This window comes from Muntiacus reevesi, chromosome 3 (genome assembly GCF_963930625.1).
Source record: "Muntiacus reevesi chromosome 3, mMunRee1.1, whole genome shotgun sequence".
NCBI lineage: Eukaryota > Metazoa > Chordata > Mammalia > Artiodactyla > Cervidae > Muntiacus > Muntiacus reevesi.
In genome coordinates, this window is record NC_089251.1 from 163,713,272 (window position 1) to 163,740,882 (window position 27,611).

The window sequence follows — 27,611 nt, forward strand, 5'->3', positions numbered from 1 at the left end:
TTATTGAGACCACCTGCTATGACCTAGCCACGGTGACAAGTGCACAAACCTTTAATGTGTATCCTTGCCACCGAGAGTTCACAGTTGGAGAAAATTTCATATAACTAGAAAGTAAGAGTTAATAATATACATTTATTCTTTAAAAACAACAATTTAATTTGTCCTTCAGAAGTTAATTATAATCGGCAAGTTTTTCTCAGATACTTCTCTCACGTCCAAGAGGGGAAGAATTCAACCCTGAATTTAAGATAAACACACTGAAGGAGACAACCTTAACTAATAACATTCTGCTGTTAGATTTTTGTATAAAACGTCCAAGTTGGCAGTTCTTCCAGAGGCTCTCTTCTGATGAATGAAGAGCTGACAGCTTTCATTTACAAGCTCCAAACAATGCTGCTGCTTCATTCATAGATTCTCCGAGGCTCCTGCAGCACCACACCACCCTCTATCATGGCAATCTGTAGTCGTTTCATCTGGTTTTGAAGATCAAGAAAAAAGGAAAAGATGAAGTCAATACTACAAGCTGACTTAACAACTGAACAACAAGCTGACCATAAATAGCTCACTTCACAAGAGGAAGTGAACCACCGATCTGCTCCTTGCTAACTTCCTAGCCCACACTAGTTTTTTCAGAAAGTGATCTTAATGACACAGATAAAACAAAGTGTAGAGATGTTAAGGATTAGCAGTATTTGAAAATATTTTGTAGACAAGATACTATATGAACTGCAGAAAAGTCAATGTTATGGCTATAGAATTGGTCACGTGGGTTTGAACCCTGCTCAGCGCCACACTGAGCCAGCCAGCCAACCTCAGCTAACTTACAGAAGAGGGACCACGAGTCCTGACGCTAAGGCTGTTGTGAAGCTGAAGTGAGGTATTGCGCATCAGGACACTCAACTCAGGGTCAGACACTTGGAAAGAACTTAATAAACAAACTACTATTATGTAAGTGTCTAATGTCAAGAATTAACACAACACCTTTTAACTAAGTAGTGAGAACAAAATACCGAGTCTGACGCTGCCTCCCAAGGAGTGGGTTGGTAGACCATGAAGTTGATTCCTGCTTCCAAGCACCGCTGTGCCAGCACTCGTCCTACACTCTCACAAGCCACCACATTTTTGGTGCTATAAAGGTGCTTTTTAATGGCCCATTCACGAGTGGATGCCGAAACCACAACCTGGCCATTGCGATGCTCAACAAGTGCTTCTATATGATGCTGACTCCTTATAACTCGCAACCTAAACAAGGTGAGAGGAGAACAAAATCAGAATTCTAAAGACAAATGACTTCGGGTGAATAAGTGCAAAAACACTTCTCAAAAATGCAACATCTGGTTCATTTATGTCAACATACTCAACCTGCATTTTACTTGGGAGAGGTGTTTTTCCTCTGCCTTTATGAGGATATCCTCAATAGTAAACCAAACATTTCTACTTAGCCTCAAATACCCAGAAGAAATTCAGCATTTCTGAGAGCTGAGGAGGCAGAGCTAACTTGCTGACCCTTCACTGGATAAAGATATACTACTTACTTTATAGTTTATTTTCCAAAATAAATGTAAGATGGATCAAACATTTAAATATAAAAACAGAAATCATGTGAGTACTAGAAGACAACATGGGAGAATTTTTAAACAAAGTAAGATAAGCCTATTTAACTATATCGAGCTATTGAACATAACATCAAACTGTATATGACTTTTGTAAAAAAGAAAAAAAAGACTGACAAACCTTTCTGCATGCTAAGAAAAACAAACAAAAAAAATAAAGTGAAGTCAAAAGGCAAGCAAAGAAACAAAAAATATTTTAAAATCATGTATTTTTCAAAGGGCTAATTTCCATAGTATATAAAAAACCTTCTATAATCAATAAGAAAATGACCAGTAACTTACTAGGCAGAGGATTTGGACAGACTGTTCACAGAGAAGTAAATTATTAATGACTCTTAAAACCCATGAACATATGACTGATTCATATCAATGTACGACAAAACCCACTGAAAACTAAAAAAAACAAAAAACAAACAAAAAAAAAAACCCATGAACATATGCCCAATCTCACTGCTAAAATGCATGCACAAGACAATTAACTGCAATACTGGTTGAAATCAAAAAGATAATCATCAATCCAGAATCAGTGAATTAAAACAGCCATGCAATGGTATTTTAGAGTAACTTTAAACAGTTATTTTACACAATTAAGAACAAAGTAGCACTTTATGCTGCTGTTGCAAACATTTATCTAACACTGACTGTACCAGGGAGCCCTAATTGTTTACAGGTAGAGCTCATGTCTCAAACTAGTAACATTATTCTTTCTTTCTTTTCGGGCTGCAGAAACTGACTCAGAAAGGTTAAATAACTTTAGCAATATTACAACTAATGGTAAGTAATGGTGATAGGCAGGATTTAAGTCCAGGGGTTTGGTCCAGAGCCAATGTTCCCAACCAACACAAAATATTTCCAACATGTATTTTAAGTGTGTTTGTCTGTGGCATAGATGGGGGTGGTGGTGAAGGAATGGGAGGGGGAATACAGAACAACATATATAGTAAGATAAGATTTATATTAAAAAAAAAATACAACTTTATACCTATGTGCACAGACTAGCTATAGAAGGGTACATGAGAAACTATTCCTTTTTGGATTTACAACATTTGTATACATTACACATTTAGAAGTTAAGTTCATGATAAAGAAAACGCTGAAATCAGACTATACTAAGGTTCTTAGTATCAAACAGCATAAAAAGCACTAGATTTAGAAATGTGGGTTCTACTCCTGGTTTTGCTATTGTGTGTTAGTCATTCAGTCATGCCCGACTCTTTGCGACGCCATGGACTCTAGCCCACCAGGCTCCTCTGTCCATGAGATTTTCCAGGCAAGGATACTGGAGTGGGTTGCCATTTCCTTCTCCAGGGGATCTTCCCAACCCAGGGACTGAACCCAGGTCTCCTGCACTGCAGGCAAATTCTTTACCGACTGAGCTACAAGGGAAGCCCAAAGGGTGTGTTGCCTCCCCGCCGGGGAATCGAACCCCGGTTTCCCACATGACAGGCGGGGATACTCACCACTATACTAACAAGGACCACAATCTCTTAATCCAGTGGTCAACACACTTTTTCTATAAGTGATCAGATTGAAAGCAGAGAGGGTAGTGGGTCCCTGGAGAAAGAGAACCAGGCATGGCTTTCTTGACCTAAGAGAAGCCATTTTTGACCGAAGCCATTTTGCGATCTAAGATTGGCCGCTGTACCTGCTCTTGAACAGGTCTCGGTAATTAATGATCGTAAGGGAAGTAAGGGAATGAAGGAACAAAGGAAAAGCAATCAAGCAACAAAGGAGAGTAAAATAGTAAGAGAGAGAGTTCTGATTCCTCCTCAAGGGACATAGAGAACAATCTGATACTGCCTTCGAGTTCTGCACTCAGGTGGAGGATGGAAATGACAATGTTGACCCTTGTAACTTCAACAAATTAAAGCTAGGACTCTGTACACCTTGGCCCTGATTCTATATGGAGTTTTCCTCTGCTCAAGCCCCTTCATGAATATGTGTGTACCCTTAGCTTAAAACTTCCTCAGTTATGCTGTTGGGGGAGACACTGTTTTGAGGAAGACACCCAGTGTTCTCTTTACATCCTGCAAGTAATAAACCCCTCCCTCTCCTGATCTTGGTTGTGCCTTCTGGCCTGACACCCACCAAGAGGCAAACCTAGTTTTCAGGTAACAATATGGGTCAACTGCTCAACTCAGCCACAGTAATACCGGAACAGCCAGGTGAGAATGGGGGGTGGCTGTGTGCCAATAAAAACTTTGTGGATAACGAAATTTGAATTTTACAGTTTTCATACCATAAAATATTCTTTGCATTTTTCTTCAACCTTTCAAAAATGTAAAAATATTTTGCTACTAAGCCAGTTTAGGAGCAAAAGTGTGCTGATCACTGTCTTAAACCATCTGTGCAATAAAAGAGTAGGACTCATGATCTCCAAGGTCACTTCCAAATTATACTGGTAGTACTGTGAATAGGACAAATAGAGGGAAAGGGGGGAGGTAGATCTCCAATTATTTAAATACCCAAATATTAATAGAAAATAATAGTTTGGGTGTTTCAAAAAAGATTCTAGACTTAAAGAGTCAGATTATTTCAAACATGAATTGCCCTGCCCCCTTTCTTTGAACCCTGTTTCCTTCCCTAAGCCTCCCCTGCTCTATAAAATGGGGGAATTTACTGCACCTGCCTCAAAAAGTACTTGTAAGGAGTAAATGAGAAAATGCATATAAAGCGCCTAGCATCAGGTTTCTGGCAAATATAAAGTATTCAATAATTAGCCATCTTAACAAAGAATAAACCCCTAACTGCTCTCCTGCCTTTACCACTGCCCCCTTAAAAATCTGTTCTCCTCAAAGGAACCAGAATGATCTTCCATTCAGGCTTACACTAAACTAAATCCCGTCAGTTTCCCATTACAATAAAAATAAAGCCTCAAGCACTTCCTTGATATATAAAGCTTATAATGTGTGTCCTACCTACCTCTCCATTCACCTCTTGGCCCAGAGCTCTAGGTACACAAGCCTTTCGGTTCCTCAAACACACCAAGCTCATTCCCACCCTAGCTGTTTCCTCTGCTGGGAACCCTCTTCTTGGCAGATAGTTTGGCTTTCTTCCTATTTTCGGAGGATCTGGGTAGGCAACCAGTCTCCTATTCTTAACATTTTCTCTATGACACCTATTTATTTACCGTTTGCCGCCCTCTTCCCCCACTAACCCCTCCTAGACCCAGCACAAGTCTGAGAGGAGGCTCGCCAGCAGTTACCTGGCACACTCCTTAAAGAACTTATGAAAACAATTTGAAGTTCACCATGCAGGGCTCTGTGGTCAACACGGAGCAACTTAATTACCTGTGCCAGAACTCACGGGAGGGCCACACGGTTCCCCAACCCCGCTCTTTTCTGGCTACAGCTAAGAGCTCCAGATTCCGGGGGTTCCGGTTGGTGAACTCTGGGGCAATAGCTTCATTTCCCACGGGGTCCACCTCAGGCTTCACCGCTGGCTTAGCACTGGTCGAGAGCGCTGCCACCCGACACCCTAAAGAACAAAAACAACCACATGGATCTTAAAAGAATGACGAATACAGACAAAACAGGAATATGATATAACTTGAGCCCATCCTCTCCTCCTCAGGCCTCGCGCCCTGGAAGAGGTACAAGAGCTACGTTCGGTAACGGAGTGTCGTCACCACAGAATCTGGTCCTTAATTTTCTACTAGTGTCGTCATCACGATACCGTTAGCTCGTTTACTTTTCCGTGGGAAATGATGGTTTCCTAGGTGGCTAAAGAATCCGGCTGCCCGGGCAGGAAACGCCAGAGAGGGAGATTCGCTCCCTGGCTGGGGAAGATCCCCTCGAGAAGGAAATGGCAACCGACTGCAGTATTCTTGCATGGAGAATTCCGTGGACAGAGGAGCCTGGGTGGCCACAGTCCATGGGGTCGACAGAGCTGGACTCGACTGAGCACGCATAACGCATGCCGCATATAAAACGACAACTTGCCAGTGCAGACCTTGGGGTGTAACCTGAAAGAAGTGGTAAGATGAATTACCGGGGTTTCTGCAAAACGGCAACAATTCCCAGAACCGCAGCCGAAACGCCATCGCTGAGGAGAATCGCAGCCAAAGCCTCGGACAGACCTTGCCCTCCTCTCCTCAACGGCGTCCCAGAAAGCCGCCGGCCGCAGCCATACCAACTCAGGGAAAAGCCTTCGAATGACGTAAGGTCATAGATGCCTAGATCGCTGCACTAACAAGCCCCCTGCAGCTGAGTGGCAGAGAGTGCAATCCGTCATCTCCATTCCTCCAATCAGCGCTTACGCTGTGGCGCAGACAGACGCCGGAGCCAGCCAGCCACCTCGCAGCGAGTCAAGTGGGGGTTGGGCACGGTCCGTTAAGTCTGACCACGCTAGTCGGCCGCATCCCGCGTCCCTGTCCCGCAAGGCGTCTTGGTACCTTAGTTGGGCCCTCGGGTCGCAAAGTACAGACCGATAATTGGGCGGACACACACAGACACGTTGGTCTCTGAGAGGAAACGGCAGCGCGAGGCGGTTTTCTCTTCAGATATTATGGTTGTTTTCCCTAATGACTCATGGAGAACCCTTGCGCGGTCCCGCTCAGGCTCCCAACCCTAAACGCTTGAAGCCGGGCGCTCTCCGCTCGAACTCATACACGTAAGGAAAACAAGGACGCCGATTTATAAACCACCCAGAACCGTACATAACCTCGGCCCTACCTCAGGCACACCACCTTACGCCCCCCCACCTGCTTTTCGTCACTCCAAGCTCCGCCCTACCGCCCACCTTTTCTAGAAGGTACCAGAATGTGCAGACGCGCACGCGTAACCTGTGCCTAGGGTGAAAAAGCGTCAGCCGAGCGCCTGCTCCCTCTAGCGGTCCGAGATACTGACTTCCGCTCTCCTACCTTCGCGCCCTTCTCATTCGCTAATTGGGCGAATGTGCTGGGACCGCCCCTTCCGTCTGTTCACTTCCGGCGCGCTCACGCTTCTCCACCCTCCTCCCCCATTTTCTTTCCCGTCCTGCCCCGCGGCGCGGCCAGGGAAGGTGTGTGTCAGGGGAGGGGAGAAGCTGGGAGCGGCGTTCCCAGCAGCCCCCGCGAGCGACGTCGCTCCGGTCTTTTCCACGCCGTAGCGGCTGCAGTGGCCACCGCCCGGCCCGCGGACCGTGAGACGCTGGTTGCCCGCGGTGTGAGGGAAACTCGACGTGCGCCCCGCCGCCAGGATGGAGGGTCCTTTGTCCGTGTTCGGGGACCGCAGCACTGGGGAGGCGATCCGCTCCCAGAACGGTGAGGGCCTGAGCGAGGCCTGAGGCGAGCCCGCGGCGGTGCGCGTCCCCCTCACCCCCGCCTCGGCCTTGGCTGCTGTCCTCGCGGCTTCCCTTCTGTTCCCCTCGAAAGGGCCCCTGGGAGTGGTGGGTGGCGTCTCAGTCCCGCGGCGGGTCTCGACCGAGGGCGCAGCGCGGTTTGACCGGATGCTGCGGAGGCCGGGAGCTGGGAGAGCGAGCTCGTCGCACCGGCACGTGTCGCCGCACCTCCGGTCCCTGCGGGCCGGGGGCCTCTGCGCCCGCCCTTTTGTTTCGTTTCTAGTCCAGAAAGGCGTCTCTGGACCTCGTTTTACAACTGTTAACCAGACAGAACTATCTCTAGTTGGTTTTTTTTTTTTCTTTGATTGATGAGTACGTGACCATAGACCGCTATTCAGATGACTTGAGCATTGTTCAGTTCAGTCGCTGAGTCGTGTCCCAACCCTGCGACCCCATGGATTGCGGCACGCCAGGCTTCCCTGTCCATCGCCAACTCTCGGAGCTTGCTCAAACTCGTGTCCATCAACTCGGTGATGCCATCCAACCATCTTATCCTCTGTCGTCCCCTTCTCCTGCCATCAGTCTTTCCTAGCATTAGGGTCTTTTGCAGTGAGTCAGTTCTTCGCGTCGGGTGGCCCAAGTATTGAAACTTCAATTTCAGCATCAGTTCTTCCAGTGAATATTCCTGATTTTCTTTAGGATTGACTGGTTTAATCTCCTTGTAGTCCAAGGGACTCTGATGAGTCTTCTCCAGCACCACAGTTCAAAAGCATCAATTCTTCGGTGGTTCAACTTTCTTTATAGTCCAACTCTCACATCTGTACATGACTACTGGAAAAACCATAGCTTTGACTAGACAGACCTTTGTCGGCAAAGTAATACCTCTACTTTTTAAGATGCTGTCTAGGTTGGTCATTGCTTTTCTTCCAAGGAGCAAGCGTCTTTTAATTTCATGGCTGCAGTGATCTGGGAGCCCCAAAGGATAAAGTTTGTCACTGTTTCCATTGTTTCCACATCTATTTGCCAGGAAGTGATGGAACCGGATGCCATGATCTTAGTTTTTTTGAATGTTGAGTTTTAGGCCAGATTGTTCACACTCCTTTCAATTTTCATCGAGTGAAATTTGCACATTGTATCGTGCGGTTATCCTCTGCAGTAGATGCCAGGTCCCTACAGGCCAGATTTAGTTCTTAGCCACCTGTCACTGACCACCTGTTTAGCAGGGGACCTTGTTGAATGATACATAAGCGGTACTTAAAATGAGTTTATCTAGTAAACTTTAACCTGTTAAAGCATTTGCTGTTGAGTCGCTTGAAGTCACAGATCTTGTGAATCTTAGCAGTTGAAATCAGTCAGTCTTACCGTTATTTGATAGATTCTTAATTTTTGTCTTGGGCAAATTTGTAGTCAGAACATTGGAATTACTGATTTTTTTTTTAATAACTTTTTTTTAACTTGCCAGAATCTGAAAAAGGCTGGTATCTTTTTATGTTTTGTATGGAGTGGCAGAATCTGCAGTAAAGACTAGTAGGTGATTATTTTTTCTTTAAAGCGATGGAGTGAGTGCTCTTAGTAACTATTGGTGTCTGTCTGCAGTTGAATTAAAACTGTAAATTACTAGGTGCTCTCTCTCTCTACATTAGACTTTTGGTTGATTTTCAGATTAGGACAGATTAGATAAATCTGAAAATTCAGAGGCTGTCATTTACTTCTTTTAGACTGAAATGATTGTCTCTTGGGATCTTGAGTTTTCAAAAAAATTTTCTTTGTATCTACAGTCATGGCTGCAGCTTCAATTGCCAATATTGTGAAAAGTTCTCTTGGTCCAGTTGGCTTGGATAAAATGTTGGTGGATGACATTGGTGTAAGTATAGGTCTACACGTAATGTTTGTTACTTTAAAGAATAAGTTCATAAATATCTAACTTTGTAAATTATTTGTGTTTGTCAGAGCGCTGGTATTGAAAGGTATATAGAAGGTGAATGTATCATAACAGGGTTGGGCTAATTTAGGGGGTGGTCTGTTTCTATGGATGATTATGTCATTTTTTTCTCCTCTGGAAATTTCTTAGGATGTAACCATTACTAATGATGGTGCAACCATCCTGAAGCTACTGGAGGTAGAGCATCCTGCAGCCAAAGTTCTCTGTGAGCTAGCGGATCTGCAAGACAAAGAAGTGGGAGATGGGACCACCTCCGTGGTAGGTAAAGACTGCTAGCTGAGGACTAGTGTTTTTCTTTCCCCTGAAATCAAAATTTCAGAAAATGAAGCTCTAACCGTAAATAAGTCATTTAAAGGAAAAAGGAAATGTTTTCTTTTTCTCTCACAACCTGAGGCTCAGAAGAAGTTCCTAAAACCTTACCAAGTATTTTTAAAAAAACAAGATGTTTCTATATTTTAAATACTGACAAGTGAACTCATGAGTGTTTGGGTGTTTGAGAGAGTTTGTAAACATGATCAGTAACATGATATAAACTCCTTGAAGATTACCCAGCACACTGATGTAGTAGAAACACTTATTATTTGATGAGGGAAAAAAATAATAATTTGCTCTCTTAAAAAAAAGCAGTGGTTTGTGGGGAAATGTTTCATCTTAAGCCATGGAAGAATAGAATCCACCTCTTCTTAAAGAATGATCTTTGCTTTAAGTAACTTGTTCATGATAGCAGAGCTTTTTAAATACAATTAATTTTCCCTCCAAAGATGCAGGCAAGAATTTTAAAGTCTTTTTGATTAAAGCATAATTTTTGGTCTTCGTAAAAGGATGGTTTTCTAAATAACAATCTAAATTAGTACAGATCAGGCATTCCCTGGTAGTCTAGTGGTTAGGACTCCAGGCTTTCACTGCTGAGAGCCTGAGTTCATACCCTGGTCCAGAAACTGAGATCCCCGACGCTGAGTGGAGTGTCCAAAATAAACAAATAATAAAACAGTACAGATCATTGAGTCGTCAGACTCTTCATTTAGCTTATGTTGAAAGCTTGGTGAGCACTTCATCTTGAAAAGGAATGAATGTATCATCTCTGCTGTTCTACAGAACTAGCTTATTCTAGTTAAGAGCCAGAACACTTTGCTGACGCCTATCTGGCTTTATCCATTTCCATGTGAAATGTTGTGTAGGGTTATCTTTTTTTGATCTCTAATAAGGAGTTAATCTCGTCGCCCCTATTATTCTGATTATTACCATCTGATGCGTGTTAGTATTTGTACATATGTGTTGCCCATAATGTCAGGCTGACATGAGAGCAATGGATGTTTTCTCTGCAGGTTATTATTGCAGCAGAACTTCTAAAAAATGCAGATGAACTAGTCAAACAGAAAATTCATCCCACATCAGTTATTAGTGGCTATCGGCTTGCTTGCAAGTAAGATTGTTACATTCAGAAAAAATTTTATTTGTTGTTTGATGTAATAGTTGAGAGTCTGTGTTCTTTACATTTTCCAGTGGATGACTATACTTTGATAAAGCTGTGTTTTAGTGTATATGTTACCACATATACACTTGAAATAAGAACTGGGGCCAGTATCCCTTTTTTCCCATTTGACTACCACATTATCTCCTGATAGATTTTAGTGGCTATGCTTATGGGATAGATGAGAACTGCCGTGATCTGAAGAGGGAGGGTTGCTCGTGTCCTCCTCCTATATGAAATGGCTGAACAGAGCATTGATGCCCTAAGTATTGTGCCACACTGGTAAAACAAGATTCTGAGTAGTGAGTTGTTTTCTTCCCCACACTTCAAACAGGGAAGCAGTGCGTTACATCAGTGAGAATCTGATCATTAACACTGATGAGCTTGGAAAGGATTGCCTGATTAATGCTGCTAAGACATCGATGTCTTCCAAAATCATTGGAATGTATCCTTATGATGGGCCAGTAAAGTTTAGGCTTTTTAAAAGTAAAACCCTGTGTTTTTGTGCCAGATGATGCTGTATTGAAGTTGCCTATTTTCCTTTTTTCAAAGGGCAGGGTAATGCACAGTATTGTGAAAGTAGTGTGCAGATAGTGATAAACTGTTTTCTAACATTTCAGTGGCATATATAATGCTTGTTTCTTTGATGAGATTGCTAAAAGGAAGTGCCTTTGTATTACCCTTGATTTTCATGTGCACCCACTGTCCATCCCAAGTCTCCCATTTTCCTTAACTGCTGGCTTAGAAATGGTGATTTCTTCGCTAACATGGTGGTAGATGCTGTGCTTGCTATTAAATACACAGATATCAGAGGCCAGCCTCGCTATCCAGTCAATTCCATTAATGTTCTGAAAGCCCATGGGAGAAGTCAGATGGAGAGTATGCTCGTCAACGGCTATGCTCTCAACTGTGTGGTGGGATCCCAGGGTAAGGCTTGTGATTTCACTTGGTCATATAACCAACGGGCTAAAGTATAAAACTAGCTATTTGTGGATTAACTACTCCATCTTCAGATGAACTATCCAACATGTGTGCTTTTGTTGTTTAATGAAGCCCAGAGCTAAAGGAAATGGTACATTGTGTTGCCAGTTTCTTTGTAATGTAATTGCATATGATTAAGAAAGATGCAAATTAAAAGAAAGCACATGTGTTTAATGCCATGAGCTTTTGTTTATAATGTCAAAAGTAATATCTAAATTTGTATGTTTACATATAACGATTTTAAATCTCTTTGCAGTTCTTTCTAAGGATAGGTGTATTTTATAAAATGTAAAATTGTTAATTGTAAAGGTACTTATTGTTATGTTCAATTTTAGGTATGCCCAAGAGAATAGTTAATGCAAAAATTGCTTGCCTTGACTTCAGCCTGCAGAAAACAAAAATGAAGCTTGGTGTACAAGTGGTTATTACAGACCCTGAAAAACTGGACCAGATTAGACAGAGGTACGTTGAGAGAGTCATTTTTGACCTTTGGAAAGGCGTGTTTGTAAATCACCCTTTTTTAGAGCAGGTGACAGTAAACTAAAAAGTCTGATGGGTAGCAGGGTATGATGGATTATGCAACTGGACTTTTTTTTTCCCCCAACTGTGAGTGTCTTAGAGGACTTTAAAAATTAACATTTTTAACCAAAGTCTAATTAGGTTACCTAAACTGCCAGGAAAATTAGAATGTGACAGTGTCTTAAGAGAGATTGGGGTGATACATGAAAACTGACGTTTTGTGAAATTTTGGTTTTTTGAGTATAGTGACATTAGGGCTTTGAGATATGTCCAGGAATGCATTTCCTCAAATAGTACAAGAATCAAGCATATAGTATTGACTCTGTGTCAGGTACTAGGCAGTGCATATGGTCTTAACTATTGGTTGATATGCTAGAGAGCTAGTTGTGAAGGTGTACCCTCCCCCCCTTTCTTTTTTTAAAGATTTATTGTATTTTTGCTGTGCTGGGTCTTTGTTGCAGTGCGCCGACATTGCGATAATTTCTCCTCTGGTATCTGCATGTGTGCTCTTTCCTTCCTTTTAATAACCAGATGTGTCCTTTTTTCCTTCAAAGGCCAATCCCTTTAGAATAAGTGTTTGAGATCCTGTTGCCTTCTGCTTTTACAGTCTTGCTTCATTTATTATTCTTGCTCAACTGCATATTCAATACTGATTCTACTCTTCATTCCTTTCTAGATTGCTCTTATAGCTCTTTTATCCTTAAGTAATATAAAAGCCTCTTATATCTGCCTGCTGTGCAGGAGACCCGGGTTCAATACCCAGATTGGGAAGATCCCCTCGAGAAGGGAATGGTTACCCACTCCAGTTTTCTTTCCTGGAGAATCTCAAGGACAGAGGAGCCTGATGGGCTACATATAGTCCATGGGGTTTGCTAAGAGTCAGATATAACTGAGCAACTAACACTTTCTCTTCACGTGCAACTCTTTTATCCTTAAATGTAATAAAAAGCCTCTTGTGTACACATCCTGTTGCAGTTACTCCTGGTCCTTCCTCATTTCTGTATAGCCAGATGTTAGAAGAGTGATTGGCACAAAAACTTTTCTGGTGTTTTATTTCTTATGCCCTTTTCAGCTCCTCCAGTGGAGAACCACTTGCTAAGGTCACTAGTGACCACTGCTGTGAAGCTCATTACACACATCCAGTTTCACTTGACTTTTATCAAACTTTGGCTACTTTTTGAAAGACTTAGAGGATGGAGCAGCATTTTGCTTCTGCATCATCTGTCCTCCTGTGCCTGGGCCACTGCATCCTCTGTGCTGGAGACTTGGAATCTGTTTCTTGGAGCTTGAATTGATTGAATGCTTCTTAAGCATCTCAAAAAGTCATTATGTCTGAAATTGAACTTGTGATGATACCCCCAAATCTGCTCTTTGCTGTTTTAGTTAGGGACCCCTTTACTGAGGAAGAAGACTAGGAAATGTCCTTAACTCCTTTTTTTTTTTTTTTTTTTCTTTTTTCTGCTAACCTATCAAAGATCACTTGATATCGCTCTATAAATGAAATCTCAAACTCACCCACTTTTCATTTCCATTTTCTTGCCCAAGCTGTTGCAGGGGCATCATGTTGGTCATCTGGTTCCAATCTCAACACCTAAAAGGCTGTTTTCCACACAGCAGCCAAGTTGATCTCACCCCTTGCAAGGCCAGAGCCTCTTGGAGATTTCCCATCACTCTGTGTTAGTTCAATTCCTTACCTGCTCTTTGCATTGTGGTCTAGCACAGCCGAAACCAGAATCCACCAAGCTCCTTCTCTAACAGCTTCAGTCCCTAAGAGTAGAATGTTCCTTTCTCTGCCTACTTGTTTGGACTGGTTGATTTTTTTACTTGTTTTTCAGTTGGTAACTTTCAGAGATGCTTCTCTTTCCCTCTCAGTCTGAATTATGCTGTCCCTTGAGTTACTGCAGTTTGTCTTCCTGGGACTTATCGCATTTTCTAACTATGTATTAATACGTCTTAAAGTGTAAGCTCTATGAAGGTAGAGGCTGAATGACTTAGTTTCATGGCTTTGACATACATACAGTATTTGTCTAGTATGTAGAGAGGTTTTTTTGTGAGGTTCATCTTTGACTCATTTCACTTTAAAGATTCTTTGATCTTGAGACTTGCCTAGTGGTCCAGCGATTAAGACTCCAAGCCTTTAATACAGGGGACTCGGGTTTGAACCCTGGACAGTGAACTAAAAGTCTACATGCTGCATGGTGTGGCAAAAGAAAAAGATTCTTTGATCTCATCTACTGTTCTTTGAATAAGTAAATATTTATTGACTGTTTTTCAGATCTGTGTATCCCGTAGGTTGGTTGTAATTCCCGTGCAGCTTCACCTGAATATCATGGGGGCTTCAGATTCACCTTGTTGAAAACCGAACTCTTTTATTTTTTTTCTTTCTTATCTTGCCCCCAACCTGTTAGTATTTATTTCACTCCAGAAATCATTTGTTGAATCTCCCAGTCACCCAAGCCATAAGCTTTGCCTTCTCTGTTAAGGCTATCTGTTCACATCAGATAGACTTATCTCCAGTTATTGCCTCAGAGTGTCTTCATTCTTTTATCCTTTGAAAACACAGACTGATAATACTACTCTCTTTAAACTATTAAAAAGAAAAAAAAAAAAAACTTCTCGATTCAGACTCAGACATTGCTACAGAGTTCTTCATTTTCTGTTGATACCTGGAGTTCCAACTCTGGACCCCTCTCTTAACTCCAGACCTCCAAGGTTTCCTTGTCCCACCTGCCAGCCTGGACACGTGGCTCTCTGCTTGTCTCTCTGCATTGCACTGTAGTGACACTTGCCTTGGAGTTTGGTTGACAGTCTGTCTTCCCACCAGGTCCATCAGTCTTCCTTTCCTAGGCGCCATTCTTGGTTAGAAACTAAAGTTGGGGTGGGGAGAGCTAACTGGTATTTTATTCCTTGAACTTTCTGTAAATGGAACTGATTTAAGTTCTGCTCATAGAAGGGAGAAACTCGTTAGTATTATTTAATCTGTGGTTATTTTATGAAAAATACTTAATAGAAGTTCAAGCTATATGTAATAGTAAAAATACAGAAGATAACTTTGGGTTACTACTCAAGTACTGCATTTTTGTAGAGAGTCCGACATCACCAAGGAGCGAATCCAGAAGATCCTGGCAACTGGTGCCAACGTTATCCTAACCACTGGTGGAATTGACGACATGTGTCTGAAGTATTTTGTGGAGGCTGGTGCTATGGCAGTTCGGAGAGTTTTAAAAAGGGACCTTAAACGCATTGCTAAAGCTTCCGGAGGTATGTCTCCTGCCAGCTGTGTTCCTTTTATGTTGGATGCTAACAATAAGCAGATCCAGAAAACTTTCTTAATGTTTTGTGTACAAATACATGTTGTAAAATCTTTTTTGTGCATTTGTAACTGGGAAAGTTCTTCAGTGTTCTTCACCTCGAAGTGACAGTTCTCTTATAATAGGACGGTTCCTTGAGTCTAACTGTAAGCCTTAAACTTGAGATTGTGTCACTTCTATGGTAAATTCCATGTTTCTGAATGTTTAAAGCAGGGTTGAAAATATTCATGAGAGAACAGTGCTTAGAGATGATTCTAATTACTTTTAACAGCAATTATTCTGTCAACGCTGGCCAATTTGGAAGGTGAAGAAACTTTTGAAGCTTCAATGTTGGGACAAGCAGAAGAAGTAGTACAGGAGAGAATTTGTGATGATGAACTGATCTTGATTAAAAAGTAAGCTACTTTTTTAAATTGTAAGTCTGTACAGATTTTATTGAGTGAAAGCAGACCATCTTCCCATTTATTTGCTGCTATAGTCCTTCAGTGATATGAGCAGTTATACGCATGGGATAAAACAATACTGGGCCCTTGTAAACGGAGGTGAAGTTGCCATTTCATCTCTTCTCCACGGTCTAGACATTGCTTCCCTGTCTAAATGTCCTGTGTAAGTAGAAGTGAATTTCTTCATGGACTTACTACTGTTGAATTAACTATCACTATTGTTTTAAATAGCACTAAGGCTCGTACCTCTGCATCGGTCATCTTACGTGGAGCAAATGATTTCATGTGTGATGAGATGGAGCGCTCCTTACACGATGCCCTTTGTGTGGTGAAGAGAGTTTTGGAGTCAAAGTCTGTGGTCCCAGGTGGGGGTGCTGTAGAGGCAGCCCTTTCCATTTACCTCGAGAACTACGCGACCAGCATGGTGAGAACACCCTGAAGCCTGTTCTGGTTCATGGGTGTACGTCTCTTCTAAGCCCTGAGCTGCTGCTGTGGGTTTTCTTTTCTTTCTTTTGTGAAGACAATTCATTGTCTTTCTCCTTAGGGCTCCCGGGAACAGCTCGCTATTGCAGAGTTTGCAAGATCTCTTCTTGTGATTCCTAATACTCTGGCAGTTAATGCTGCCCAGGACTCCACAGATTTGGTGGCAAAATTAAGAGCTTTTCATAACGAGGCTCAGGTTAACCCAGAACGAAAAAATCTAAAATGGTAAGTGTATGTTCCCTTTTTCATTGTCATTTGTGTATCACATGTGGTAGTTTGGTTTTTCTTCCTAAACTCATTAGGGGGATGACTAGTGATTGCTAGCATTGGTGTGTCTTAGTTATCAAATGATTTCTCACCTCTCTTCTGGGTAGTCATTTAGGTACAGTAGGAACATCCCCCAAAGAGAAGAAATTACTTTCGGGTGGTCCATGCCTATTTTTAAGTGGCATTTAGAAATATTTTACTGCCATCTAGGCTTTCTACACCTCCTTCAGTGCTGAATTTGTTTATCCATAATTACTGCCCTCAGGTTTCCCAAGGTTAACATTTTAATGGAATAGCTGGCATTAAGCCAGCTTTTAAAGGGGTAGAATGGGATGGATGTGAATTACAGAAGAGGCCATTTAATTGTTTTTTTCCTAAATTGCAGGATTGGTCTTGACTTGGTCAATGGTAAACCCCGTGACAACAAACAAGCAGGGGTGTTTGAACCAACCATAGTTAAAGTTAAGAGCTTGAAATTTGCAACTGAAGCTGCAATTACCATTCTTCGAATTGATGATCTTATTAAATTACACCCAGAAAGCAAAGATGATAAGCATGGAGGTTATGAAGATGCTGTTCACTCTGGAGCCCTTGATGACTGATCTGTTTTATTTATAACAATGTTAAATGCAGCTTGCTTGTACCTCGAATATTACACATTAAAAGTGCAACAGGCTGCTGAGTCTTGTGTCTCTTGTAAAGTGGGAAATAGTTTCCTTACTTTGGTCCTCTGGTTTCACATGATTTAGTATTATTAGTTAAAAAATGCAGTTGTGGTTTAGTTTAACTCAGCCTAATTAGCTGTTGCGCAGTGTCACCCTCTCTGAACACACATCGCTATTCCCATCCCACCCCCAATGCATAGGGCAGCAACACCACGATGTCCACCCTTGCGCTCCAGTGTATGTAACAGGGTGACGAGAATCCGACAGCCAGAAGCTCCAAGAGGATGGCCCAGGGCTATGGCTCCTCCTTCAGTGTTGACCTGAGGGGCAAAAAGATTGTATCATTTACAGTTTTCTCTGGACGGAGTTAAATTAATGTCGTACCAGTAAACTGCCTTTTCAAATTCTGTTTTTACTTCAGTTGCTGAAGTGATTTTACCCTTGAAATATCCATTCTTGACTACCTTAGTTTAAAAGATTTAAAATATGGGAATTCTTTGGCAGTCCAGTGGTTAAGACTTGACCCTTCCACTGCAGGGGGTTGCTGGTTTCAATCCCTGGTCAAGGACTTAAGATCCCATAACAAAGATTTAAAATGCACTTTTTCTGTGGGAAATGAGCTAACACAGGTAAGTTTTTTGCCTTAGGAAGCAAAAAACGTTCCCCTGAGTCCCAGTAGGAACCCACCCAGTGCGTACCCATTACTATATGGCCAAGACCTGTATCTTGGTGTTGACAGCCTTAAAACTGGGGCTTCCCAGGTGGTGCTAGTGGTAAAGAATCCACCTGGACTGCAGTAGAATGCCAGACACCTGGGGAAGATCCCCTGGAGAAGGGCATGGCAACCCACTCCATATTCTTGCCTGGAGACTCCCATGGACAGAGGAGTCTGGTGGGCTACAGTCCATGGGGTCACAAAAAATCAGACACAAGCCTACCAGGCTACATGGGATTCTCCAGGCAAGTACACACAGTCACATGCAATTTCTTGCACTGTGAACATTCATTTGCACGTTCTCAGGATTGCTTGCTTATGCTTACCTTCTCTGGGTTTAATCCAAGTTCTTTAGCTATTGCAACAGAGAGGGCTGCAAAGGCTTCATTGATTTCAAAAACATCAACATCCTCCAGTGACCATCCTGCTTTTGCAATCTAAAGGAAAGGTTAAATGGAACAGAGGTTTAAGAACTCAGGCAGAACCTTTCTTTGTTGTAGATGTAAAAGCAGGATGTGTGATGTTGAAGGATCTCTTAAAAACCACCCACTTAATCTGAACCAGTTACACTTGTTACATCCACATGAGGTTATAGAGCATGTGATCCAAATGTTGGCTGCCCTTTTAGTAAAGAACAGCGAAAACTAGATGAATAAGGTTATTTAAGGCCAATGGAAAGGCTCAGACATGCAGGTGAAACCTGATAGGAATACAGATGAAAACAAAATCAAGCCTCCTCTCAGCATTTTGGAGTGGGAAAGATCTGAGCAAAGGTTTGAAGGTGGCAGAAATAAAGCATTTACAAGTTATGTGTGTGCTCCCAAAGAGGTTTTAGCGACAAAGGACAGGTACCAACATTTAAAATGAAACTCACAGCTTGCTTTATTGCTGGAATTGGTCCTATTCCCATAATGGAAGGCTCCACACCTGCTTGTGCCCAGGAAACTATCTGTGCTAAGGGTGTGAGCCCACGGTTGCCAGCTTCAGACTTCTTCATAAGAACCACTGCTGCAGCACCGTCATTCATTCCTGTAAAATAGGAATGTCTTGCTTTTGGAAACCATCCTCGTTAAGTACGTGTATCTACTTTCTCTAACACCAGGAGACGTGAGTTAAGTAAACCTTAATACATCTTGGCGAAGTCATTTAATGTTAAGTTGGTCTTTATACTGTAATTAGAAATGGTATGTTTGCCAATCTGATATAACAGACAACATAACATTTCCATGGGAGAACAGGAAGATGAAAGCAGTGGAGGACAGGAGATTAATGAAGTGGAAGTAGCAGCCCAGACATCACAGAAGGTAATCGGAGTTTCTGGTTTTGGAAAAGCACAAAGGTAGAGAAAATCTAATGCACTTTTTTCATTTGTATGTCCTGATAGGACACTGCAGGGAAGCCAAATCCATTTTAGTATATTATATGAGTCTAATATGAAGAAACAAATGGTCAAAACTACATTTTTCTCTAAACCAACTGAAAAAAGGTTTTTAGAATAACCTGTATGGGAGCCCCCTCGGTGGTCCAGTAGGACTCAGTGCTCCCAATGCAGGGGGCAGGGGTTTGATCCCTGCTTAGGGAACTAAGATCCCACGGGCCACAGGCACAGCCCCCCACCCCCACCCAAAAAAGAATCATCTGAGTACATGGTAGTCCTTGCAGAAGATGGTATTCCCCAAACTGCCCTTCAGATAATTAACCTGAAGCATTAGCTGGGGTGACTGTTCCCGTTCCATCCATAAGGAAGCAAGGCTTTAGCTTAGACACGGCTTCCATGTTGCTCCCATGGCGAGGAAACTCATCTATTTTAACTTCAGTAAGACCTGACAAAAAGGAAAATAAATGACCCAAGGTTAGTACAGAGATGGCAGGCAGGGTACTAGAAACAATGGATTCCTCAGACATGATAAAGATTCACATTTGGAAGAAAAATTTATTATAAAATACTTCCATTCCAAGAGAAAAGTCCACAGTAATACAAATTATTGTATGTTAAGACATCATATTAGCACCATCTTCAGTGTTTTCCATACCAATACAGCCCTTTCTGAGGAAGGCAGTCTCAGGGAGTTCTTTATGTAAGAGGCTGCTAAGGTTTGGGGTATAGATCTTGGCTGGTTACAGTTGACTAGGTCTAGGGTGTCAAAGCCAACCTCACAAAGGCTGGACATAATTGATGTCAGTCAGTAAAAGAACTTAACCATTGTGTTCCATATTGGAGAAGAGCTAAGAACCCCAAAAGATGACACCCTCAAGAATATGAAACGCACACAGAAGCAACAGAAATGAATGGACAGTCGCTTCTGAAGAAAGAACTGGTAGGGGTAGAAAGGTGGGCTGCTTGCTGCCTTCCAACAACCAGGGACCAGCGCGCCTGTCTCAGCCGCGGGGAGACCCCGGGCCAGGAGTGTCTCCCTACCTCATGTTCAGATCGACCCTGAATACAGCTTTTCTTTGCATCCCAAGAGACATAACTAAGATAATAATGCACAAACATTCCTGTAAGGTATTCTTGTGACTATTATTGATTTCCTTGTAGATGAGAATTGACTGCCTTATAGAACAGGAGTGATTTCCTTATAGATTTCCTGTTGACGCTTAAACCTTTACGAAGGACACACCCACCTTTTTTAGAAGATACAAAAACCGGTACGATCTCTTTGTCAAAATGGCCCGCCTTCTGTGCGTTCTCCGTCCTGTTTTGGGACACAACTGCAACCTTGTCCTGGTCCTCTCTACTCACTTGCCATTGTTTGGCCACATTTTCAGCTGTGAAAAAAAAAAAAAAAAATGAACATTTTCAGGATGGCTTCTGGCCGTGTCTCAAGCCCTGATGCCCAACATTGGCGGGCCCACTGATGGGCTGAGACAGTCCTCTGTGGTACTCCTGCCTCCCATCAGGTGTGGAAAGGTTGCAAGCGTTCTTAAGAAGCCGTTTTCTTTCTTTGCTTCCTTCCTTCTCTTTTCCTTTCTATAAAATAACTTCCAGAAATTTCCTTTTCGCTGCTTCACCAATTGTTCCTATTTTTTGGCCCCGTCTGCTTTCTCACTCGGTTTCTGAACCATTTGATGGAAAGTTGTAGATATCATGCCCCTTCATCTCTAAATTTTAATGTCAGTGTATATTTCCCCACAAGAAAGGCCAGCTTCTTACATAACCACAGCTACCAAAATCAGGAAATGTAACACTGATAAAATACTGTTATCTACACGCTCAGTCTATATTCAAGGTTCACCTGTTGTCCCAGTGATGCCCTTTATAGCTAATTTGTTTGTTCAGTATCATCCAACCATGATCACACACTGCATTTCACTGTCAATCTCTTTAGTTTTTACTTGCAACTAGTCTTAGCCTATCTCTGTGTTTCTTAACCTTGTTATTTTTGAAGGGCAGGGCCCAATTCCTTTGTCAGATGTCACCAATCCTAATTTTTCTGATGTTTCAAGATTAGATAACACATTAGAGTATAAAGTTAGAATATTCTGACGTGTTAGAATATAATGTGGGAAAGTACAGGATGATGATGATATTTTCTTTTCACTGAATCTTATCAGGATACATGTGGGAGTTTATCTCAGGTTATATCAACTTTGCTCACTTGATTAAAGTGATATCCACCATATTTCTATACTGTAAAGTATGTGCAGTGTATTAAGTGTGCAATAGCACTATATCTAAGAAAACAATGTACATACCTTAATTAAAAAATACCTTATTGCTAAAAAAATTGCTAACCATCATCTGAGCCTTGCAGCAAGCTGTAGTGGTAATAGCAAAGATCAAAGCTCTGTTTCCTGCTTTGTCGAAATTGTTTTGGCTATTCTAGGTCAAATGGTTACTCAGATCACCATAATGAATACAATAATGAAAAGATGGTTGAAATATTGCAAGCCTTGTGGGTGGATGAAAACCTGATTGTGTAGTGCAACGAATAGAATACAGAGTTCGATACCAGAAGTACTAGCTTATCTCTGGCCTTGCCTTTGCACAAAGCCACTGTTTGTGAGCCCTGTTTCTTCATATGATAAAATGAGAGATTAACCCAGAAGAACTCTGAGGTTCCTCCACCGCCAACTTCCCTGACAATCAAGGAGTCACAAAGGAGAGATGGAGTATTTTCCCATCTTGGCTTCATCAATGGGGAACTATCCCCATCATCAGGAATACAAAATGATGAGGGCTCGGTCCCTACCCTTAAAGAGGAAAAGCACCTGCAAAACCCACTGTTGCACGACCTTCTCTAACCTTTTTACAATTGGTGTGTTTCAGCCACGTCCGCCTTACCTGTAACGCCCATGTGATAGTTGTGGAAGGCGTCGGTGAGCCCATCACAGAGTATACTGTCAACCAGTGGTTTTTCCCCAAGTTTGACTCCCGTCCTCAAGTGAACCAAATGAGGAGCCTGCAAACAAGAAATACAGATGCATTAGGTGTGGTTGTAACTAGTCCTCTCCTAAGGCTCCCACTCAAAACCGTCCAGTGGTTCCTCAGTCTTCACCAAGTCCCCCTTGTGATACTTCTCCTCCGTTCCAGCCCATCTGCCTCATCACCCTGGGCCCAGGGCCTGAAGACCCCCTGGAATTAATAGGCTACTCCACCCTACCTGCCCTTGGAAATCCATCTATAACTCTCTTCCCTACGCATTTGCAGCTTTCTGTCAAACAAACCTGTGCATTTTGTCCTATTTCTTTAAAAAGTTCATTTATTATCTCCAAAGCAACCAGAGATCTGTTACACGAAGAGCTGATCAATGAGCTTAAGTGATGCTAACAATGTGTCCCTTACTTTGATGGGACATACACTGCCTAGAGTGAGAATAATCAGGTTGCCTCATTAACTGATGGGGAGAGATTTCTCAGTGAGGGGATTTCAAGGATTTCCTCTTGAAAGCCGCTCAGTCGTGTCCGACTCTTTGCGACCCCATGGACTATACGGTCCATGGAATTATCTAGGCCAGAATACTGGAGTGGATAGCCTATTCCATCTCCAGTGGATGTTCCCAACCCAGGAATCAAACCGAGGTCTCCTGCACTACAGGGAGATTCTTTGCCAACTGAGCTATCAGGGAAGCTCCCTCTCAACTCCTACCAACTCAACAGCAGCTAGAAAGGAAAGACTAAAGAGTCTGAAGATCTCTATTTTGAATCCTGGCTCTGGGCCTCGGTTTCCTTACCTGTAAATTGGGAATACAACCAAAACCAAGGGCTGTTATGACTGCAAGTGTAAAAGCACCCCATGAAGCACTACACAGGTACTGCTATGGCCCCACCGGAATCACTCTGTGCTTGCTACCCTCACCCTGTCTCCTCCCAAGCCTGAGCAAGGTGGGCTGAATCGGTCTCTGCCCAGGGGTTCCCCAGGGGAGACCCTGAATTGCTGCAGGAAGCAGGGGATACATTTTGTCCTTTTCCCCCACTGTGTCAGTGGGAAGGATGGAACTTGGCAAAGCCAATCCCACCTGGCAAGCCCACTGGAGATGGGCACCGCTCAGTGGGTCCTCTCTTCCACGCTGTGTACCTACAAAAGGTCGACAGGCTGTGGTCCCCAGGCACACCCTTTGTCCCGTGCAGGAAGGTGAGTGCAACATCTGGTTTCTGACTTTCCCTCACAATGAGAAAGAAATGTAAAACTAAAGACATCACACTAGTTTTTCTTCAACTTGAATTTCCCAATCACTGTGAATAATTAACACTCAGGCAGGGATCAAGGTTCGGATTTTCCTTGTTCCCTGTCTGGTTCCAGCTCTCAGACCATCGGTCGACCCTGCTGTGGCAATGGACAGGAGTTCATCAGTGAGTGGTCAGGGAACGCCGTCTCTTCAGAGGTCTTACCTTGCTCATGTTTTCCATGCCTCCTGCAACAACAATGCTGGAGTCTCCTATCTTTATCGACTGGGCTGCAAGGCACACGGCTTTCAGGCCTGACCCGCAGATCATTTGGCAGCTCCACGCAGGAACAGAGTAGGGGATTCCTGCACCCACACTGGCCTGTCGAACAGGGTTCTGCCCACAGCCTGAAAGAAGAATCACAGAGGCCTCTCAGCAGCCAAAGAGAAAGACAGCATGTTGGGATGAAAATGCATGCAAAGTTCAAGAGATTGCCAACTGGCTCTCCAGCCACTTCCCAGCCAAGTCAAGTTTCCGGGAGAGGCAGAGAATTGCGCGGACCTGCCTGTCCCGGTCTGACCACTGAATACATATCTTGTGCTGTTTCATAGAAACTTAATGAATATAAGCTTTCTCCTCCACAAAGAAGTTATTAACACTGTAAGAAGGAACTGTCTTCTTGATCTTTTGCTTGATCTTTTGATCAAGTGTGTACTTGAATGAGCACACATAGAAAAAAAACAGGGCAGAACTTTGGCATTATTCCTATTTTTCACTACGGCTATTTGCTTTCTTGATCATGGCCTAAGATACCTGGGAGGATAAGGGTGCATGCTTGCCCAGTCGCGTCCAACCCTATGGACTGTAGCCCTCCAGGTTCCTCTGTCCATAGGATTCTCCAGGCAGGAATACGGAGAATAGGGAGTTGGTTGCCATGCCCTCCTTCAGGGGATCTTCCAAACCCAGGGACTGAACTTGCATCTCCTGCATTGCAGGCAAATTCTTTACCCACTGAGCCTCCTGGGAAGCCCGGAAGGATTAAAAGGGTTACTTCAAAGAGGAAACCTCTGCTAAGAAACACCTCTTTCCTCGCTTACTATTCATCACACCATGATTAACTGGTTATATAATAAGACATGTACAAAATCATAACTGACAAATACTTTTCCATAATTCAATTGCGGGCACTTCCTTCAGGGAGGGAAGGAAGTATGTATTTATTTATACATAAGTATATATAAACAAGTATGCCTTTATTCATAATCCCCATCTTCAGGTGTGTGCATGCTCAGTTGCTCAGTGTTGATGACTCTCTGTGACCCCATGGACTGTAGCCCACCAGGCTCCTCTATCCATGGGATTTTCCAGGCAAGAGTACTGAAATAGGTAGCTATTTCCTACTCCAGGGGATCTTGCTGACTTAGAGTCAAGAAATGAGTGCCAAACAGAATTAATTAATGGTCTGCAGTTAGCAGAAAGTGAGCTCAATGAGAATTGAAGATTCCCATCTTCATGAACATTGTGTCAGCTGATAGAAAAATGTCTGGGGTGCAGCAGTTGCTCAGTGAATATTAGTTACACAATTGTGGAGGGGACCCGGGCTTAAAGAGTAGGACAGATGTAGGTTCAAGGCTGTGATCCTGTATTCATTGCTCAACCTCTAGAAAAATGTCTGGGGTGCAGCAGTTGCTCAGTAAATATTAGTTACACAATCGTGGAGGGGACCCGGGCTTAAAGAGTAGGACAGATGTGGATTCAAGGCTGTGATCCTGTATTCATTACTCAACCTCTCAAGAGAAGAGTGATGTGGAAGAGGTTAACTCTGTAGGAGTGGAGGGCCCTACAGCAAAGGAGCAAGTCTGGGCCATGCATCTGGGAAGAAAGGAGGGAGTGTTCCAAAAGATAAGTTAACACCTGAGGGTATGACTCAAACACTTTAAAGCCTTGGAAAGTCTGGAGAAAAGTAATGTGCTTCAGCCTTAAAGCCCACGAGGACAAAGTGAAAAAGGAGAACTAGGAAGAGGAACTAACTACAAAACTGCAAAGTAAATGTACAGAAAAATGGGCTGGGTCTCAGATTAGGTAAGGACAAAAGTTGGCAGTAAGTGAACGTGACACCATTATCACTAGGAATAACTAGAACTTATGATGCTTCTGAATGAGCGTGAAACTAGTTATGGATAACTAACTTGGAATTGTCAGTGGGCATGGGCCTGTAAACCTAGTGAGCTGGAACACTCCCGAGATTCATCAACAGCAGCCCCTTCAGGGGTGATGGGCCCCTCTCTGAGAGCCACCCACCATACCAGCACAGAAGTCAGCCTGGTGCAAGCCAAGGACTGACTTGTGTCAGTGAAGCCCTGTCCCAGCACCTAGCACAGAGCGGGGCACAGAAGAATTCAATGCATTTTTATTGAATATGGGAAACTTTAGAGAAATACAAAAGGCCCTGCATCCTCTCCCATGCCTCAGGCTGGTCCTGCTTCTAAAGAATGAAAAGGCAGCAGAGGACGGAGATGTAGGATCGATCAGGAAACGTATATTAAAGATGCTCAGGGTTAAGTTGGAGAGAAGCTACTGATATGGCCTGGCAAAGGGCGACAGGAGATATTCTAAGAGAGGGAATGCATGGAGGCAAAAACGCATGTTTCTGTGTGTGAAGTGGGAAGCAGGGGGAGGAAAGATTATTGCTTCCAATAACTCTGACCTAGGCTGGGGGGTCACTGTGAAGTTACCTGCTGCCAAAACGTGTCCAAATATGACCTCCGAGACCTCTTCGGGAGCCACAGCGGCCCTTTTCAGAACCTCTCTGATGACAGTTGAGCCCAGGTCATGCACAGGAACGGTGGATAAGGCACCATTGAAGGAGCCTAGAACAGAAGGGAAGACGAGGGCGATGGAGAGGGCGCCCGGGGCGGTGGGGGCGCCGGCGGACCGGTGCTTTCTCCCCCGGAAAGACGCCCCACTGCATCTCGTACGGGCACAGAGAGGAGCGCGGGGGACGCGCAGCAGTCGAACCCCAGGAAGGCAGTCCCCAGGATGTGCGGGGAGACTGTGGACCCGCGGGAAACCTATCCATCCACTCCCCCAAATCCGAGCTTCATGGGCGCCGCCAAAGCTTCCCTAACGAAAGAGGGCATCCAGTCCCACGTGCCCAGGGCCTCTGAAATCTATACACCGCTAAGGACATTCAGGCAATTCTCTAACCCTCCTTTTAAGCGACGCGACCCCCTCGCCCAGCGCCCACCCCAGCTCAGACCACCCAGCGACCCCGCCCCCTGCAGCACAAGGCTGAGGTGGTGCCTCCCGCGGCTGGCCAATCAGGGGGCTCGCGGCAAGGCGTCTCTCCCCGTCAACCAATAGGAGGGCCGGGAGGCGCGGTGGCCCTACCCAAGACGCCAATCAGAACACTCAGATGAGAGCGAGCGAGGAACTGGCGTGGAAAGCAGGCCGGCCGCGGAGGCGCGAGGCGCAGGGTTCTGAGCGTCCCGGAGGTCCTGTGGTGGGTGGGTTGGGGGGACGGGGAGAGGGGGTCCCCGCGAGCAGGCCAGGCCTAGCTCACGGCTCAAACCCCACGCCGGGTCCGCCTTCCCACTCACCTATGATGGTGCGCGCCGCCGAGACGATGACCACCGGGTCCGAGTCTGCACTCATCCTGCCGCACGACAGCCTCTCGAGAAGCTCCTGTGCGCCCCAGAACAGCCGGCTTAGTGAGCGAAGGAGGCCAGCCCTGCCGCAGATACACCGCGCTGGGGGCGGGGCCTCGGACAGCCCCGCCCACCGCCTCGACAGCCGCCGGTGCGCATGCGCGAGGGCGGGGCGGGGGCGGGGTTGAGGGTTGCTGGCCGCCGGGCCTGGGGCGGAGGGCGGGGCCTCTGGGCCCGGAAGCTGCCGACCACCTTTTATCTGGATACCCCCAGAGCTGTCGTTTCTACCTTGATCATTTTTGCTTGGGGGGATGGTGGTGGTGGTTTAGTCGCAAGTCGTGTCCGACTCTTCCGACCCCATGGACTGTAGCCCGCCAGACTCCTCTGTCCATTGGATTTCCCCCGCAAGAATACTGGGGTGGATTGCCGTTTCCTTCTCCAGGGGATCTTCCCGACTCAGGAAGGTTGTCTTTTTTTTAATTTAAGGTTTTTTTTTTTTTGGAGTCACTGATAAGTGAGGCGGCAGGTGTATCCCGCGTTCAGCCCAGGCTCTGGATCTCTGCAGTAATTCGGTGCGAATCCTACCAGCTGCAGGCCTGCGGGCCTCTCTGATGCGTGCTTTTTGCTCCCTTGGCTTCTCGGGTTCCTCTTTGTTTTGCCTGGGCGCCCGTAATCCATCATTCATTTA

General features: G+C 44.1%; 3 protein-coding genes and 2 non-coding genes across 6 annotated transcripts; 3 read left to right on the forward strand and 2 right to left on the reverse strand.

The window, feature by feature from the left end:
• Positions 1–112: 112 nt before the first annotated feature.
• On the reverse strand, positions 113–6,303 carry MRPL18 (mitochondrial ribosomal protein L18). 2 transcript variants are annotated; one of them, XM_065931023.1, is made up of 4 exons: positions 5,604–6,303; positions 4,904–5,090; positions 1,160–1,242; positions 113–473 (listed from the first exon to the last, which is right to left on the reverse strand). In XM_065931023.1, the coding sequence occupies exons 1-4, from the start codon at positions 5,653–5,655 to the stop codon at positions 406–408; spliced, it is 390 nt and encodes a 129-aa protein (XP_065787095.1). In that variant the 5' UTR covers positions 5,656–6,303; the 3' UTR covers positions 113–405. The 2 variants fall into 2 exon arrangements, with proteins under 2 accessions (XP_065787095.1, XP_065787094.1); XM_065931022.1 differs by having other exon boundaries at positions 1,011–1,242; positions 5,604–6,277.
• Positions 6,304–6,614: 311 nt separating this feature from the next.
• Positions 6,615–16,990, forward strand: TCP1 (t-complex 1). Its single transcript, XM_065931020.1, has 12 exons — positions 6,615–6,855; positions 8,651–8,736; positions 8,944–9,072; positions 10,140–10,237; positions 10,620–10,730; positions 11,031–11,212; positions 11,602–11,728; positions 14,871–15,046; positions 15,368–15,491; positions 15,771–15,963; positions 16,084–16,247; positions 16,675–16,990. Exons 1-12 carry the CDS (start codon positions 6,792–6,794, stop codon positions 16,889–16,891), a joined length of 1,671 nt encoding a protein of 556 aa, XP_065787092.1. The 5' UTR covers positions 6,615–6,791; the 3' UTR covers positions 16,892–16,990.
• On the forward strand, positions 10,406–10,541 carry LOC136165840 (small nucleolar RNA SNORA29). Its single transcript, XR_010662807.1, has one exon. It is a non-coding gene; the product is annotated as a small nucleolar RNA SNORA29 (small nucleolar RNA).
• Positions 15,551–15,680, forward strand: LOC136165817 (small nucleolar RNA SNORA20). Its single transcript, XR_010662786.1, has one exon. It is a non-coding gene; the product is annotated as a small nucleolar RNA SNORA20 (small nucleolar RNA).
• Positions 16,879–27,040, reverse strand: ACAT2 (acetyl-CoA acetyltransferase 2). The gene is made up of 9 exons (XM_065931021.1): positions 26,876–27,040; positions 26,012–26,146; positions 23,502–23,683; positions 21,955–22,072; positions 20,295–20,438; positions 19,370–19,492; positions 18,544–18,698; positions 17,996–18,106; positions 16,879–17,274 (listed from the first exon to the last, which is right to left on the reverse strand). Exons 1-9 carry the CDS (start codon positions 26,928–26,930, stop codon positions 17,104–17,106), a joined length of 1,194 nt encoding a protein of 397 aa, XP_065787093.1. The 5' UTR covers positions 26,931–27,040; the 3' UTR covers positions 16,879–17,103.
• Between the last annotated feature and the right edge of the window lie 571 nt (positions 27,041–27,611).

Excerpts from the sequence above, each read along its gene's own strand:
- MRPL18 (XM_065931022.1), bottom strand. The coding sequence starts at position 5,655 with ATGGCGTTTCGGCTGCGGTTCTGGGAATTGTTGCCGTTTTGCAGAAAC. Across the intron at positions 1,243-4,903 it reads TCCCGTGAGTTCTGGCACAG|GTTGCGAGTTATAAGGAGTC; the intron begins GTAATTAAGTTG and ends CACCTTGTTTAG. Across the intron at positions 474-1,010 it reads GGGAGGCAGCGTCAGACTCG|ATGAAACGACTACAGATTGC; the intron begins GTATTTTGTTCT and ends CTTCAAAACCAG.
- TCP1 (XM_065931020.1), top strand. The coding sequence starts at position 6,792 with ATGGAGGGTCCTTTGTCCGTGTTCGGGGACCGCAGCACTGGGGAGGCG. Across the intron at positions 9,073-10,139 it reads GAGATGGGACCACCTCCGTG|GTTATTATTGCAGCAGAACT; the intron begins GTAGGTAAAGAC and ends TTTTCTCTGCAG. Across the intron at positions 15,492-15,770 it reads GAACTGATCTTGATTAAAAA|CACTAAGGCTCGTACCTCTG; the intron begins GTAAGCTACTTT and ends TGTTTTAAATAG.
- ACAT2 (XM_065931021.1), bottom strand. The coding sequence starts at position 26,930 with ATGAGTGCAGACTCGGACCCGGTGGTCATCGTCTCGGCGGCGCGCACC. Across the intron at positions 26,147-26,875 it reads GGCGGCGCGCACCATCATAG|GCTCCTTCAATGGTGCCTTA; the intron begins GTGAGTGGGAAG and ends CTTCTGTTCTAG. Across the intron at positions 17,275-17,995 it reads TTGGATTAAACCCAGAGAAG|GTCAACACTGAAGGAGGAGC; the intron begins GTAAGCATAAGC and ends TTTGCCCCTCAG.